The sequence below is a fragment of the Macaca fascicularis genome, chromosome X (genome assembly GCF_037993035.2).
Source record: "Macaca fascicularis isolate 582-1 chromosome X, T2T-MFA8v1.1".
Taxonomy (NCBI): domain Eukaryota; kingdom Metazoa; phylum Chordata; class Mammalia; order Primates; family Cercopithecidae; genus Macaca; species Macaca fascicularis.
Window position 1 is genome coordinate 32,279,550 of NC_088395.1, and position 18,046 is coordinate 32,297,595.

At 34.7% G+C, this 18,046-nt stretch overlaps 1 protein-coding gene and 1 pseudogene across 14 annotated transcripts in view; one reads left to right on the forward strand and one right to left on the reverse strand.

The window, feature by feature from the left end:
* The window catches only part of DMD (dystrophin), a 2,153,717-nt gene that overhangs the window by 1,123,319 nt on the left and 1,012,352 nt on the right, over positions 1 to 18,046 (reverse strand). For all 14 annotated transcript variants that reach the window (XM_015443662.3, XM_065538825.1, XM_065538826.1 and 11 more), the window contains one exon: positions 12,391 to 12,538. In XM_015443662.3, the coding sequence (XP_015299148.3) occupies positions 12,391 to 12,538 (148 nt within the window). The remainder of the gene's footprint in view (positions 1 to 12,390; positions 12,539 to 18,046) is intronic.
* LOC141409384 (nucleophosmin pseudogene) lies at positions 1,307 to 2,305 on the forward strand (annotated as a pseudogene).

Below are 18,046 nucleotides of genomic sequence, written 5' to 3' on the forward strand. Positions count from 1 at the left end.
TTTTGTAAGGCTGATTTTGTACTGTTTTCCAAAAGTATTAATTTTCTGGACTGGCTTAATTTTCTAAAACTTATGCTTCCTTACACTCACCGTATTACAACCTTGTGACACTCAACCAGAAATAACCCAACACACACATACATATACAACAGTATTAGTCCCTTCTTGCATTGCTATAAAGAAATACCTGAAACTGGGTACTTTACAAAGAAAAGGGGTTTTCTTTTGACTTATGGTTCTGCAGGCTGTACAGGAAGCATGCCACTGGCATCTACTTCTGGTGATGTAAGTGACATGGGCCTCAGGAAGTTTACAACCATGGTGGAAGGCAAAGGGGAGCAGGAAAGAGGTGGGGGTTGAAGTCTCATACTCTTTTAAACAACCAGATCTAGCATGAACTAACTTGTCACCAAAGGGATAATGTTAAGCCATTCATGAAGGATCCACCCACATGATCCAATGACACCTACCAGGCACCACCTCCAACATTGGAAATCACATTTCAATACGAGATTCAGAGGTGACAAACATCCAAACCATCTCTCTCTCTCTCTTTCTCTCTCTCTCTCTCTCACACACACACACACACACACACACGACCGTTCACAATTAAAACAAAAAATCTACGAAACATCTATTTGTGATGAATGCTGATATTTTATATTTTGTTTCGTTAAAAAACAAAGGCCGGTGTTGATCCACAAATTGAGTTTATGATTCACAGTTTGGAAAACGAACACTAGCATGCTAGATTTAAAAAATGAAATAAATCAAAACAAAACCAACAATAAAATAAAAAGGTCCTTAGCATTATTTTTTGCCACTTCTTTCCATGCATCCACACGCTTACCAAGAGCTCCTCTGATCTTGTCATTATCACACCACAAGTTTTTCTGACACCATCACTTTTTAACATTTTCTCATTTTCATGGGTTTACAATTCTCTCACTTATTTTCATATCGCCCTCTCTGTGAAGCTTTCCCAATTCTTCTAGCTAGTTACTCTTTGGGTTGCCTCTGCTCTGACTCACTCAATGGTGTACTGACCTTTATTATATCTATTAGATGCTATTTTTATGGCTTAAATGTCCATTTGCTAATTATACCACTTAAATGTTTCAATTGTTTAAATGTCCATCAATTTCAGCAAACCTTGGATTCTTTGTGAATAGATTAGGATTATATCAATTTCAACATCCTGAGCACCTAGCACAGAGTCTGACACAGAGCAGCTCCAAAAGTAAAAGTTTGCTGAATAAATGTGTTGATTTTAAAGGTTAGGTGAAATGTAGAGAAGTGTCAAAGTACACAAGATATTCAGGTTTTCTAAGATAAAGGTAATCTTCCTGGTGTGATTCCATCCTGCATGGCTGTTCTCTTGAGCAGTGGTCGTTTATCTCTATCTGCCTTCTCTTCCACCTAAGTGTGTGCCGCACCCAATGGACGATTTGATGGACATGAGCCCCCTGAGGCCCCAGAAGTATCTTTTTGGTTGTGAACTAAAGGCCAACAAAGATGATCACTTTTAGGTGGATAATGATGAAAATGAGCAACAGTTATCTTTAAGAATGGTCAGTTTAGAGGCTGGTGCAAAGGATGAATTGCACATTGTTGAAACAGAGGCAATGAATTACGAAGGCAGTCCAATTAAAGTAACATTGGCAACTTTGAAAATGTCTGTACAGCCAACCGTTTCCCTTGGGGGCTTTGAAATAACACCATCAGTGGTCTTACGGTTGAACTGTGGTTCAGGGCCAGTGCATATTAGTGGACAGCATTTAGTAGCTGGGGAGGAGGATACAGAGTCAGAAGATGAAGAGGAGGAGGATGTGAAACTCGTAAGTATATCTGGAGGTGGTAGCAAGGTTCCACAGAAAAAAGTAAAACTTGCTGCTGATGAAGATGATGATGATGATGATGATTTTGATGATGAGGAAACTGAAGAAAAAGCGCTAGTGAAGAAATCTATACAAGATACTCCAGCCAAAAATGCACAAAAGTCAAATCAGAATGGAAAAGACTCAAAATTATCAACACCAAGATCTAAAGGACAAGAATCCTTCAAAACAGGAGAAAACTCCTAAAACACCCAAAGGACCTAGTTCTGTAGAAGACATTAAAGCAAAAATGCAAGCAACTATAGAAAAAGGTGGTTCTCTTCCTAAAGTGGAAGCCAGTTCATCAATTATGTGAAGAATTGCTTCCAGATGACTGACCAGGAGGCTATTCAAGATCTCTGGTAGTGGAGGAAGTTTCTTTAAGAAAATAGTTCAAACAATTTGTTAAAAATTTTCCAACTGATTTCATTTCTATAACAGTTGATATCTGGCTGTCTTTTTTATAATGCAGAGTGAGAACTTTCCCTGCCATGTTTGATAAATGTTGTCCAGATTCCATTGCCAAGAATGTGTTGTCCAAAATGCCTGTTTAGTTTTTAAAGATAGAACTTCACCCTTTGGTTGGTTTTAAGTATGTATGGAATGTTACGCTAGGACATGGTAGTAGTAGCAGTGGTCAGACATGGAATTGGTGGGTAGACAAAAATATACATGTAAAATAAAAGTATTTTAATAAAGTAAAAAAAAAGATAAAAAAGATAAAGGTAATCATATAAGAAGATTCATCTCTTGGGTGCAACAGCTAGGGTAGCCTACCAAGCCCTGTGTGGTAGTGGTCAGCATTACTGCTATGGTTTGAATGTTTTTCCCTCCAAAACTAATGTTGAAATGTAATTGTCATTGTGATAGTACTAAGGGGTGGGACCTTTAGGAGCTGATTAGGATTGAGGGCTCCACCCTCACAACTGGATGTCGCTCCCTTATAAAAGTGGGAGTTCAGCCCACTTTTGATCTTTCTTGCCCTCTAATCGTCCATCATGTGATGACATATCAAGTAGGCCCTTGCCAGAGGCTGACACCTTAATGTTAGACCTCCTAGTCTCCAGAACTGTGAGCCAATACATGTTTGTTCATTATAAATTATTACCTAGTCTTAGGTACTTTGTTACAGCAGCGCAAAATGTATTAAGAGAGTTACCTACTTATCTTCTTTTCTGAACATCATTACAATTTTATTTCAAAATTTCTACTCTTAATGATATCCCAAGGAGACTATAAAAGATTTCAATAGTTCAGCCACTTTTCAATGAAATTATCTTGAGTGGTCACGTACTGGTTAAATTGCCCTGACCATTCTTTGAAGGATAGCGCTGGTTATGAGATTAAATTTGAAAGTTCCTATGAACTACCAGTTGAATGAATTTACTTAATATAACATATATCTTAATCATATATTCATAAACCTCCATTAAACCAGGCTGCACAGTTTATTTTTTAGCAATTGCATTGTTTTAAAGTTACAGTTATTTCAGCAATCCATTATTAGCATTTAAAAGTACATGCATTGTCCTTCTGTAAATACATACAATAGCCATACATTATAAAAAAATAGAAATTCAAGGATAAAATGTATGAAAATGTGTTATTTAAAATTAGCAGTAAAATTGGATTTTCAAATAAATCCATGTTAACTAGGATTTACAATACAATATAAGCCTGTACTATTAGTTGTAAAGCCAGGATTTTGAGAACTATGCTGCCACATTAAATTTATTCATTTTCACAGCCTGCAGACATTTTAATGTCTGAGTAGCAATAAGAACAAATTACCAAAAAAAAACTTTTAATACGGTATAATAAATTAAGACTGAATGGTAATGCAAACGTGGGTACAACAGGACAAAATTATGAATCTCATATAATGATCCAACAACACTTAGAGTGTGGAAACAACATTGGTATTCTAGGATATATGACCACAGTTGATCCTAATTGTTTTTCTCTTGTCAAAGAGAAATTGCACATCAATCTCAAAGTATTACAAACTGTTCATTACATGCAAATGGTTATGTTCTGCAGACTCTCCAAGGGGATTCAACCTTCTTTACAAAAGGAGCCAGGCTAGAAGCAGAGTTTCTCTAATGACAGTATGTATCCATTAGAGTTCCTCATTTATAAGCAACAGAGACTGCCTCTGATTCCCAAAGTCAGGTTTTCCCAAGTGAGACTAGGTATCCCAGAGGTGTAATGGAGGACTGTCAATTAGGGGGCAGGAAAAATAATAGGTGCAAAAACAACCCACCATTTGTCCTAGGCCAGATCCAGTACTTTCTGGAGTGTTTACTTACTGTACTTTGCTTTAGATGTTGTGCCTTAAGATGTTGAATTCATGAGACTGTGAGCTCATAAAGAGAAAAGAGGCTCTTAGTCAGCTCTGTATTCCTAGCAGCAAGCAGTATGTGCTTTGCACACAGTAGGAACACAATATATGTTTGTTACATGGGTTCTGGTATTTAACATATACTCCAATGGGTAAGAGAATGGCACCATCATATTGTTCAAGTACCAGACAATGTGAAAATTTTAAGTGCTGTGTACACAGAAAAGGTGAAGGAAGCTCAATGTAAGAGAGAATGTTTTGGCTATGAAAAGCAAGAAGGACAAACTTGGGGATCATTTGTCTCAGGTACTATAATAAAAGTATGATTTTTAAATTTATGTATTTATTCATTCTACTGAACATTACATTTTCAATATATCAATCAATTTTTCTATGTCCTGAGGTATATTGGTGATCAAGAAAGACCAAGTACCAAAACATTTTCATTCTAATGGAAAAGATAGGTAATAAACATGAAAACACATACTACAGTTTCAGCAAGTGAGTGTTACGAAGAAGGTTAAGCAGATCTCCCAGAAAGAGTTCAATTTTGTGTGTGTGCATGTGTGTGTATGTGTGTGTTTTCTTTAAGATGGGGGAGTTACAAAAGGCATATCTGTGAATATAAAATCAGAGCAAAAATATATATAAAGGGAAGTGTACAAAAATTCTGAAAGGGAGTAGATTGGGACATGGTGAGGAACTGGAGATAGGGTAGAGCCCTCTGGTAGAGAGAAAAGCAAATTTAAAGGTAGAAACAAGCATTCGAGGGAATAGTAAGAAGGTATATTTCATTAAATGACAATTTCTGCTTCTCATTGCTTCCATAATGATGTGAGCAGTCTTTTTTCCCAATTTGGAATTTGCAATCAGCCTTCTTCCCGTTTTTCTGTAGGCTCTTACTCTCTTGATAATTTCATGCTCTAAGAATGGGAATCTCTTAGGGATGACATGTTTATCATGCATTTTAAGCAGTTCTTTACTACTGTGGTTATTACAGTAAGTTATGTTTTTTGTTCTCGCTTCTATCCAATAATGTTTAAAAATCTGTCATCTTCTTAAACATGCCATGCTGGACAACAGAACTCTAATAACAAGCCATTGAAATTATCCAATTATTTTAATATACTTATTTCTGAAAGATACACTTGATGGGCAAGGATTTAAAGCCCCTCTCTGAATTTCTGCCTGGTACCACACTCCCAGTAAATCTGTTATTTACTACTTCGGAAAAGATGTATAGGAGCCAAAAAGTTGCAGAAGAGTTTCTAAGCAGCAATAAAAGGGTAACAGTATTTACACAAGAATGAAGTGCCCAACTGTTTAACTGTATTAAGAGACTTAACTCTCATGTCACTACCAGCTAATAACTTTGAAAAGCTCATTTAAAAATGTATTCCCACACTTATACATTGCTGTAACCTTAAAGTAAGTGACTAGAGACAAATTCTCTTAGCAGTAAATTTTCCTGCTGATTCCCTTATGCTCGTGTACGTCTTCTAGTTACAGAAACCGGGATAGCTTTGTGACCACAAAACAAAATCTTATGAAATTTTATTACTGCTGAGGAAATATAAAGGACAAGCAATGGTATGAATTATTCTTAACATTAGGGTCCCAGTGAAGGGCAACAGATGGTAGAAATATTTACTCAAGTGATTTTTCCATCAAAGTTTCTATCAGCATTTGAATCTCAGCAGTGCGACTGTTAAGAAGCCGTCAAACTCAGCAGCCAGCTGGTGAAATCAACACTGTAAAAACTGACTATACAGAAAATATACTTGTATCTGATTTTTTTTACATCATATGCCTTTTTCTAGATATCCTTTAATTCAATCTGTATTAATATAAATTCACTTATCTGCTATAGAGTTCTTTGAGGCAGTAGATTGTCAAGCAGGTGTACCCTAATAAAAATACGAAAACTCATTCTCTGTAGCAGATACTGTCAGTGACCTATGTACATCTATTCAGCACTCATCATTTTTGTACAAGTCAATGACCTTTCAACGCAGTACCTGTTATATAAGGGCTTTCCGGGCTGCGAGTGCTAAAAGCAAGGCGAGAAGAATGAGAAAATCTGGGTATTTCCATTAAGAGGAGGACAGTCTTTTCTTGGAATCGCTTGTCTCAAACTTTTGAGCAGGAGTCGCTCCAACTCCATTGTGCTCTGTGAATCTAAACTCTTCAGAATTGGGTCCTTTAAAACGTGCTTTAGAATTTTCTTCAATCACTAATAACCATGGTAAGGCAGAGCTGAAGAGCAGCTAAACTTGTCTTTGACATTTCTGTACTCTTTTTTTTTTTTTTTTTTTTTTTGCCTTCTCTCCTCAACTCCAAAGCACCAGTGCGCTCTTTCTTTCTCCTTTTTGTTCCTCATCTGAGAGATTACAGCAGGGTCCCCATGCTATAACTACATGCTTTATAGGTAATTTTCCATTCTCTCTGAACATTTCACATTTGAGAAAAGGGAGTGTGTTTTTCTTAAAGAAAATAATACTTTAGAAGTTTTTCAACATTTGATGGTGGGACCATGTGTACATTAAAATATGACATATGTAATCCATATTTACTTCTGTATTCTCAATGACAATGAATACATTTTTTACTGCTATATCACAAAGTAAACAGTTTCTTATTACATTTCTTTACAGCAACATATATAAATATATTGCACATTTACCATATAACAATACGTTATGGAGCAGTAAAACACAACAACATTGCAAAAGATACCAGAAAACCAATGAGCTTAACCTTAACAAGACAGTATTTTTTTTCCTAAAAACAGCAGTTTATTCATGTCAAAATAACACGCTGGTGTTGCGCTCCCCATGTTTACTTAACATTTGATGATTTAAAGCCTAAAAACTTCATCTAAACAATACCACTACTGTTAATGTCTTAAAGTCGATTTCAGAGGGAATACCTTAAGATTTTAGGGTCTCATGCTTGTATGTCTGTGACAACGTTCTTTAGGAAATACTGGTCAATTTTAATATGGTTCATTCAGCAGCATTATTTCACAAAACAGATGCCATTTCCATTAATAAAAATATTCAGCTGGTTTAAATACTCAATCTAATGGTAATTGTTATTGTTTCTACTGGCAACTACAAACATTTTCCATATCATTCTATTATATATAGTCCATGTTTTAAAACTTATTTTTTCCTAGTCTACAAGAACATGCTAGATTTAAATGTTAGGGCATTTTATAATTTCTACTTTCCTATTTTCACTGAAGGTACTTGAAAGCACACAAATTCACCCTGTCACTATATGAGCTAACATTATTTGTGTCACTTTCCTTCATGGTGTTCAGCTTTTCCTTTGAAAACTCCCATTAACATTTCTTCTTGTTAGTTAGGAAATGAGTAGGCAGAAGTGTCAGCTATCTGAAACAGATGCATTTGGCTGAATTGGAATTTTCCTCAATTCCTAATCCAAGAGCTATGCTTTGAGAAGAAATTCTACTACATAAAAATAAGGTTTTATGAAATTCCCAGGTTGGTTTTTCTGCATTGTGGATGTTTAGAGATAATAATTCAGCAAATAAGTTTTAGTTTGTATTGAAATGAACTAATCACTTATAAAGAGTGATTAGTAACAATAGGGGCTTACATTTAATGAGCAATTATTTTGTGAAAAATGCTATTCCAAGTGGTTTTATACACATCTCATTTATATTTCCATTTTAGAGAAAAGATTTCAGAGACATGAAAAGAATTAAGATATTTTCACAAGATTCTACAATTATTAAGCTAAAGGACGTGGGATTTGAATCCAATCTTTCTGAGTCCAGCATTTAACCTCTTAACCCCTCTGCTAAACTTCTATTAGAGCCTAATGTGGATTATCACTATTTTGGTGGATGATAAAACTTTGTATATGCACTCAATTACTGCTTGTTTAGTGAATGCATTAAGAGATACTGATATCATTCAATGAATTTATTAATAAACCAATTTGAGTGGCATATAACATGATTGATATTTTTCTCAGAAAAACAATGTGGTATTTTTAGAGAGGTTCTCCATAGTGGCATGGTATATTGCTTTGGAATATCTTCAAAAAGCACTAATTCATATATTTAATTTTGTCTTTTACTCGTGACAGAGGAAAAAAAAAAAAGAGTTGCATGGAACCAGATTATCTTTCTGCTGCTATTGGCAGTCAGTACATTTTGAATGACAACACTAAGCCTCAGTTAAAGCACTAAATTCTCTTTTTTAAAGTGAAAAAGAAAAGATGCAATTTGATCAAAATATATAGGGACAAGTTTACAACATACCCCTATGTTGTATTTCATGTCTAAAAATTATTTCTTTACTGAAAATTGTACATATGAGGCTTCAAACTCCAACGTGTTTCTGAGTGTGTTTGTTTAATATTTGGGCTGCTTGGTTCACTTTTTTCACAGTAACCATTACTGGCTCATGCCAAACAATTGTCTGCTAACAGCCACTGTCTACATCCTGTTTTCTAAAATAATTTCATAGTAAATATTTAAACTCATTCTCCTATTCGTTATTAGTCAATCAACAATGGTCAAGATAGCTGAAATTACCAAAGCTTTGATTTGCCTTATCGATGAAGGTATCTTACAGGGTTTATTTTACCCATTTTAAGATAATTACTCAGAATGGAAAGATAACCTAAGGTATATTATGTACGTGTATATGTATTCCTGTGTGTGCACACTCATGTGTGTGCATGTGTGTGTGCACATGTTCATATGCATGATTTTGGACATAAAATAAACAGGAAAGAAATACCTTAACTGTTTGGGGGATTTGTGATGTCATTTACAGCTCTTTTCTGAAAGAATTTTTCCTTGGACATCTAGAATGATTTTTCTTATTTCATCTACAGATTGAGAAAAAAATAGACTAAATAAAATAGTCATTTTAAGATTATCCAATTGGCCAGGCATGGTGGCTCACGTCTGTAATCCCAGCACTTTGGGAGGTTGAGATGGGCAGATCACCTGAGGTCAGAGATCTAGACCAGCCTGACCAACATGGTGAAACCCCTTCTCTACTAAAAATACAAAAATTAGCCAGGCGTGGTGGTGGGCACCTGTAATCCTAGCTACTCGGGAGGCCAAGGCAGGAGAATCACTTGAAGCCTGGAGGCAGAAGTTGCAGTGAGCTGAGGTCCTGCCACTGCACTCCAGCCTGGGCGACAAGAGCAAATCTCCATCTCAAAAAAAAAAAAAAAAAAATTATCCAATTGAGGGAAAAAGTTCTGATAAAATGTTCATAAATTGCAACTAAGCCACACTGTCAAGAAATGAGGACCATTAGACAGTCTGTGGAAACTTAAAGTTATGATATATTCACAAAATTGTATAACGTTAATGTATTAAAAGATCAAATTACATCAAAATAGTTTGTTTTGGACTTGTTTCCAAGTTGGAGTAAAAAAGGCTGTACTTAACCTCCTGGCTGAAACATTTAAAAAAAGAAAAAACAAAACATATGCTACAATGGTTTTCAACATACTGAACATCAGACATTGAAGGACAGTGGTCCCTGCCAGGAGGCTTTTGTTAAAAGATGAAGCTGAGAGTTTCAGCAGCCCAAGGTTGACTAGTGATCACAGGGCAAAATACCAGAGAGGTCATACACATGCAGAGGACATTTTAGACATTTGCAGAAAGCTTTATTTTATTCTTCAGCTGAGTCTTGATCAGTTCATATATGTGAGAAAACCACTCAAAGCTAAGGAAAGAACTACACAAGAGAATTAAAGGGAACAATCACCAGAGCTCACATGTGGCTAAGAATACCACCTGTTCCCACTAGCTCCAGTGAAAAATTTTATCATTCACAGGGCATCAAAGAGAGTACTCAGAAGGGTTTTGCCTCAGTAGTGGGGAAAAAGTAGCCCTAAACTTACACTGTTCTGGTCATAACTAACAAAGCATAAAAGGAAGATTATCAAAAGGTCAATTGTTTCCAAGTAAATTAACTGGGTTCCAGAACAAGGGTTAAGAATATTTATTTCAATATATTTGAATTTATTTGAAGTATCAAGCACTCAATAAGTTAAAATTCACAATGTCTGGCATATAATCAAAAATTACCAGTCATCCAAAGAAGCAGTAAAATAACACCCTTAATGAGGAGAAAAATACATCCATTTAAATTAACCCAGAATAGACACAGATGATAAAATTAGTAGAGAAGAATATTCTAACAGTTATTATATCTGTATTCCATATAATCAAGAAAGTAAAGACTGAACATGTTGAGTAGACACATGGAAGAAATAAAAAAGACCCAAATTATACTTCTAAGAGATGAAAATATCTGATGTTAAAAATATGTACTACATGGGATTAGCCATAGATTAGACTTTGAAAAAGATGAGTCTATTTGACAATAGAGATTATATAAAATGAATTACAGAGAAATGAGACTAAAAAGAAAATGAACATAACATCAGTGAGTAGTGGGGGCAGTTTTCAGGAGCCTAATAAATGTACAATTGGAGTCCCATTTTTTTAAAAAAAAATGGCTGAAAGCTTTCTAAATTTGATGAAATGTTAAATACACAGGTTCAAGAGCTTAACTGACTTCAAGAACAAGGAACATGAAGAAAACTGGGGACTACACGAAGTTACGACAAAACAAATTGCTTGATCGTAAAAGTACTCCCTAATAAACCTTCTACATACAAATCTCCATTTTACAATGGCTTTCCAAGAAACCCAACCTGAAATATGTACCAAAATCCATACGGAATAACTATCCTCCAAAGAGTAGAATGGAGGTACTTCTTTTATACATTTCTATGTTGCTTGATTTTTTTCACAATAAGTACTAATTTTATAATAAAATATAAATTAAAATATATAACTACCATGGGTTGGATATCATTGAAAATGGCAAGTAGTTTCTATATCTCCCCCAAAACATTTTATATAACTCTAATATATTTCTGCCTCTCAGGCAGAGACCCCATTATGCTGCATTAGCCCAAAATTCACTTCAGTGCTATTTTTAAAATGTATCTTCTATATTAAAGCAGATTGAGAATCCATACATTTCCTCTCTATACAAATGCCAATGCTGGTGTGCATACAAGTTTGATTGATATATATATGATTACACAAGATTTTTAAAATATTCATTTCCTGTGTTTAAATAGCTTATCATATACATAGGCATTTAAATGCTTAACTCCTTAATATCAAAAGGCATATTCACTATAGAAACATATTTGAGAATGAAGACTGTAAAGTCAAATGTGATATTGCTTTTGTGAATCCAGCATTTTGAAATATCTAAACTATTTAATAAACTACTGAGTGTTTTTTGCCCTCATCTGTCTTAATCAGTATTTTCTGGCATTAAAAATTGGCTACAATTCAAATCCACTTGATTGACTACTGCAACATGAACAATTTGAGCTAAAAAAAGATGCAAACATAATTAAGCCTTTGTGTAATAAACACAATGTTTCTTATGCCTAAACTATATATTTTAGGAACCAAATTATATCCTTGACAATCTAATCTATCTTTACCTGCATATTCAAAGGACACAACAAGTTGAAATTAAACTATACACTGGTTATCATCCATTTGTTGCTTCTCTATTAACATAAACCATAAAAAAGTCAATAAGTACCACCAATTAACTCTGCATTGTTTTGGCCTCTGGACTATTTCAAAAGGCATTTTGTCAATAGAATATATAGAAATATGGCAGTATCACTACAAATTGTCTTTAGGGAAACAGAACTGTAATTTTATCATGATGGATATTTCTAGCAACTTCATTATAGCTAAGTATGCCACAAGTTCTCCTTCTGGAACGGTTCCAACATACAGCAAAAATACACATTGCCCCAAAGCCACAAAACACCTTGCTGTTACGATGCTCCCTTTTGTCACAGATTCAATTCTATTTTGCAGTTTATCAGATAAACCAGTCCTGTCCAGGCAAACGCTCTCATCCTGACACAAAAAGTCCACAGCACAGTTCTCTAATATTACCATTATAATTTTCTTTCTAGTATGTATAATGATGACAACAAAAGTCAAAAGTGGTCATTTCCATCATCCTTCACAACCTGAACTTAAAGAAATTAAACAGTCCAGATGTGATGAAGATAAACACAATTTAGAAAAAAAAACAAAAAAAAAAATCAAAAACTTACCTTAAGATACCATTTGTATTTAGCATGTTCCCAATTCTCAGGAATTTGCGTCTTTCTGAGGAACTGTTCAGCTTCTGTTAGCCACTGATTAAATATCTTTATATCATAATGAAAACGCCGCCATTTCTCAACAGATCTGTCAAATCGCCTGCAGGTAAAAAATACGGATCAAGAAAAATAAATGGATGATATAAAACAGATTGTAGAGATACAGCATATATTTTTTGGTTATACTGACAAAGATATTCTGATAGTTTCTGGCATTTGTAGAGTTTAGTTTCAATTAACAAATAAAAATTAATAGATACACCTAACATGTACCCACAAAATTTTTTAAACATGCTCAATAAAAAAGATGATTTTAAACTGAAGGTTGCAATTTTTCCGTTTAAAGTGAATATATTTCTTGATTAAAAGAAAGGTAAAGAAACTATTTTGGACGATTAGCATTTCCTTTCCTAAGAATATATATTTTTTTAAATTCTAGAAATTTACAAATATCTTAACATTGTAATAAATTATTTGGAAGCAATATATTCAATTTCAAAATATGTTTGGATACAAATTAAATTACTTCATAAATTCTATCACTTTCAATATTATTCTTGATCCAAAACTATCTATTCATCAATTGAAAGGAGTAATAAGTTCTAGTGTTCTACTGCATAGTAAGATGAACAAAGTTAACAATATTGTACTGTATATTTCAAAATAGTGAAAGAGAATTTTAAATGTTCTCACCACAGGGAAATTATAAATGTTCGAGGTTATGGATATGTTAAGTAACCTGATTTGATCATGACGCAATGAAACATTACACTGAAACATCACACTCACCCCATAAATACATATAGTTATTACAAATAAAACTTAAAAATATAACTAAAGTACCATTATCACACCAATAAATCAATAATTCATCACTATCATTAAAGATTCTGTCAATATTTAAAATAAGATGACAGATGTAATTCATATTGTAGGCTCAGATGTAAGCATTTCACTAACTGATAAACTAAACTATGTGATGCCTTCTTGAATCCTACTTATTTTATTGTATCCACTAAAATTTTGGATTAGAATACCGCAGGAACTTAGTACAAGTCAAATGTGTTAACATCGCACATGGAAAGAATGTTAGGAAGCAAGAATTGGTCACTTTCCAGTCATAAAAGAGACTGAGGCAGAAATAATATGAACCAGGGCTTTATGTTTACCTAAGACAGTTGCACATAAGAATCAACCGGGGCATTTAAAAAAACAGCAACAACAATAACCAAACAGTGACCCTGGGACTCCACTCAAGATCAACTTAATCAGTATTTCTGGAGGTTGGATGCTGACATTGTTATTTTTCAAAGCATCCAGGTGATTTCAATGCACAGTCAAGGTGAAAAACACTGCTACAAAGTAAGATTTGAAATCTTATTGGACTTACAGTCTACCAGATCTCCTGGGGCCTGTTCAAGCAAGCATTTGTGAGCACTAAACCAAAAGCCATCCTAAAGATTACTGGCTATGGTGCTGCCTCAGAGTACAGGAATCTGTCAAGTTTTTATGAACTCTATTCTTAAGAAGCAATGGATCATACTTTTGAATATCATGATATCTTTACAGTCCTCTACCTTCATTCAGGAATTTAAAGTAACACTAGAATTTTAAAATTGCTACATCTGCCTACTGATGTACTGGGCAGAGAAATGAATTAACATTTATGAAACAATTACTAATAGCCAGGCACCGGGCTCTGTGCTTTTACAGTGTCAGGCATATCATTTCATTGACACCTACAATAACCCTGCAGCATAGCAATTATTATTCCCATTTTCCATTGGAGAAAACAGAGGCCAAGTAATTTGCCAAAAGGTGAAAATGGTATTAAATAGTAGTAGAGAGAGGCTTCTAACCCAAATATCTCTTGTTTCAATGGCACCTTTCTACCACTGCACATGCTCTCCTGTGAAATATTTTATTTTTCCAAGATGAAGTTTCACCTTATCAGTTAAACAATTGAAAGTGATAGTTCTAGAGTCTTTTTCCCCTTATTTTTATTAACTACCTAAAATTTAAGAATGTATCTACATGTACATTGCATTCTTTCAGACATTGTATTTAATGAATAATCATATGCTTAACCTTTCAAATCATGTAAAACAGACAGCATTTTGGTAGCATAAAAAAGGCAACCGAAGGTAGCCAAAGAGCTATTCTCTAACTACAGTTAGTGAAAAGTAAGAATGTTGCCTTTGATAATTAATGGTATTCTAGAGTTATTCAGATACATTATATCCTTCCACAACAAAATGATCCTGGGAATGTTTTTGCATGTTTAGTAACGATTTAGCATTCACGTATTTTCAGTGGTATATAACATACAATAAATGACCTATCAATATATCTTAAGAGTTTATTCCCTTTAAAAACGAACTGCACATGTATTTGCATCACGGGAGTCAAAGAGTTGCTTTTGAATGGGAATCTAAAAAAACTATGCAACATAGGTAGCATTGTTCCATACTGGTGAGACTATATATATTTTAATTTTATTATATAATTTTTTTTTTTTTTTTTGAGATGGAGTCTCGCACTGTCACCCAGGCTGGAGTGCAGTGGTGCGATCTTGGCTCATTGCAAGCTCTGCCTCCTGGGTTCACACCATTCTGCTACCTCAGCCTCCCGAGTAGCTGGGACTACAGGTGCCCACCACCATGCCCAGTTAATTTTCTTTATTTTTAGTAGAGACGGGGTTTCACCGTGTTAGCCAGGTTGGTCTCTATCTCCTGACCTCATGATTTTTCTATATTTTTCCATTTGTCTACAGTGTGCTTTTCATATTTTGAGTCAGAAAAATAGAATAAAAATTTTTTTAAATGGCAGTCTCATATGCTAATGACTGCTAACTCCAACCCTCCTCCTGCTATCACAGTCTGAGAAACAGTCAGCAGCTAACCAGAGCACAGAGAAGCACCAGTTGGTCATGACTTACCACTCCACCTTTGTAGCAACCATCAGTCCCCACTCTTGGTTTGCTGTTTTTCCTACCCAATCACTTGAACTATACTTTTGCCAACACTTTTAGCTACTAGGAGGTGACTGTTTCTCCAACATACTGCTATAAATGCCCATTCTTCATTTCAGGATCCTGTATACCTTAACGATTTTCAATTTCAAACCTGTTGCACAGACTTGTTTCTCAATCACTCATCATATTGATAGTTGCCATCCTCTACCAAATTCAACAAATCCCCCTCTCACCCTGAATTCTTTTCCTTTCTACAAGTTATCTTTCCTTTACATTCTCTCAGAGAAGAAAACTATAAGGGTTCATATACTTGATCATGGTACCCATAGCTCTGTAAGACAGAGCTGGAGGTAGGAAGAGAAGGGGAACAGGCCTTCCATTTACATCATTGTTGCAGGCCCACAAGAGGGAGGCAGGATGGACTTTCTGCCCGACCCCTGCTTCTGCCTTAGGACTTGTGAATTTGCATATCAATAGCATATTTACCCTTCTTCCCTTTTTCTCTTGTCTCCTGGTATAATCCAAACTTTTGCATCCTCAAGGACCTAATAAAAATGACTTACACTGTTACTTTATAAATATATAAATATGAAGTATTTATTACAGCATGCAACTGCTAAACCTTTGAAAACTGTAAAGTTGATTTAATTTTATTATTGAAATTACTGTTGAAATAAGTAACTATTCAAACAAAATATTAAAGAATAAAATCATGGGCTTTACATGTGATGACATTTAATGTGAGTAATAATACTTTAAACTCCATTTCAAGCCTCACATAAAATTTTAAAATACACTTTTCAGTATTTAATATGTGCTGAATTTAATATGTTCTTGAATTTACTACATAAAATTACATTTTTTATCATGACTACTTATAAACTTAAACTCTTTTCCACCAAGGAAACTTCCAAATGAAAAAAATATATTTTTTTCTGGTTTTACAATGTTAGATTTATAAATTTAATATCTAATTAGTCACTGTCCTCCCTAAATTTTTCTTGCTCCATTAATTGGACTGCCCACGAATGAAGAAAATGGTAACAACTAGAAACAAGTAGAGACATCAAAAATAGCATTCAGGGAAACAAATATAATTTTTGCCTTCTGTAATATTTCTAGGAAAAAAGTTTTCTTTCTTGGCAGTAAGAAGAAATATAGATGGAACTTAATAAAGGGCAAAAAATGTCAGTATAAACATATGGATAATAAATCAAGTGATTTTAGAATTTTGCAAATATTAAAATTCTCATTCACTATGCAACTGGTATTTAAAATTACACTGCTGCTTCATTTATGTGCAGCATAACTTATTTCCTGCTGTTCTAAATCAAGTTAGTCAGATTATTCTCAAGCATAAATTACATTTAGGGAGTAATTCAGTACTCTGGGACATACTTTAACACTTTCGGGCCATTAAGGTGGTAGTCAATTCCATGAAATAGATTTAAATAAATAACACCCTAGTAGCTTTCTGACATATCCATTGTTGCTTTATACTTAGGTCTGCAAACTCAGCTTGGGCTGCTGATTACTTCATCCCACATATTTCATCTTTGATTAGGTGAGGAGGACAGACCTTGGCTAGTGTCTCGTGGTCCAAACTGTATGTGCCAATAAATAAAGGTTAGTTATCTGCCCCAAATCATAGTACCTTGCTACTTCTCCCCACCCCTAAACTTCCTAAGTAATACAATTATTTAATAAAAGATAAGTATACTACCAATTATGAAGTACTTACCTCCTAACGTTAATTGTGGGAGCTTAATAAATGAGTATATATAAATTTCTTTTTTTACATCTTTTATTTTATTAATGTTTTTAAAACAATCAATAGACTTTGGAATACACGTGATTTTTGGTTACATGAATTAATTGTATAGAAGTAAAATCAGATATTTTAGTGCACGTGTCACCCAAGTAGTGTACATTACACCCAATAGGTAACTTTTTATCCCTCACTCCCTTCCCACTCTGCCCCTTCTGAGTCTTCAAAGTCCATTCTACTACTCTGTCTGCCTTTGTGTACCCACAGCGTAGCTCCCACTTATAAGTGAGAACATACAGTATTTGGTTTTCCATTCCTGAATTACTTCACTCAGAATAATGGCATCCAACTCCATCAAAGTTGCTGCAAAAGACATTATTTCATTATTTTCTATGACTGAGTAGTATTGCATGGTATATGGCTGAGTAGTATTTCACAGTATATGAAAATATATGCCACATTTTCTTTATCTACTCATTGGTCAACTGGCACTTAGGTTGGTTCCATATCTTTGCAATTGTGAATTGTGTTGCTATAAACATATGCGTGCAAGTGTCTTTTTGATATAATGACTTCTCTTCCTCTGGGTAAATACCCGGTAATGAGATTTCTGGATCAAATGTTAGATCTACTTTTAGTTCTTTAAGAAATCTTTGCCGGGCGCGGTGGCTCACATCTGTAATCCCAGCACTTTGGGAGGCCGAGGCGGGCGGATCACAAGGTCAGGAGATCGAGACCACGGTGAAACCCCGTCTCTACTAAAAATACAAAAAATTAGCCGGGCGCGGTTGTGGGCGCCTGTAGTCCCAGCTACTCGGGAGGCTGAGGCAGGAGAATGGCGTGAACCCGGGAGGCGGAGCTTGCAG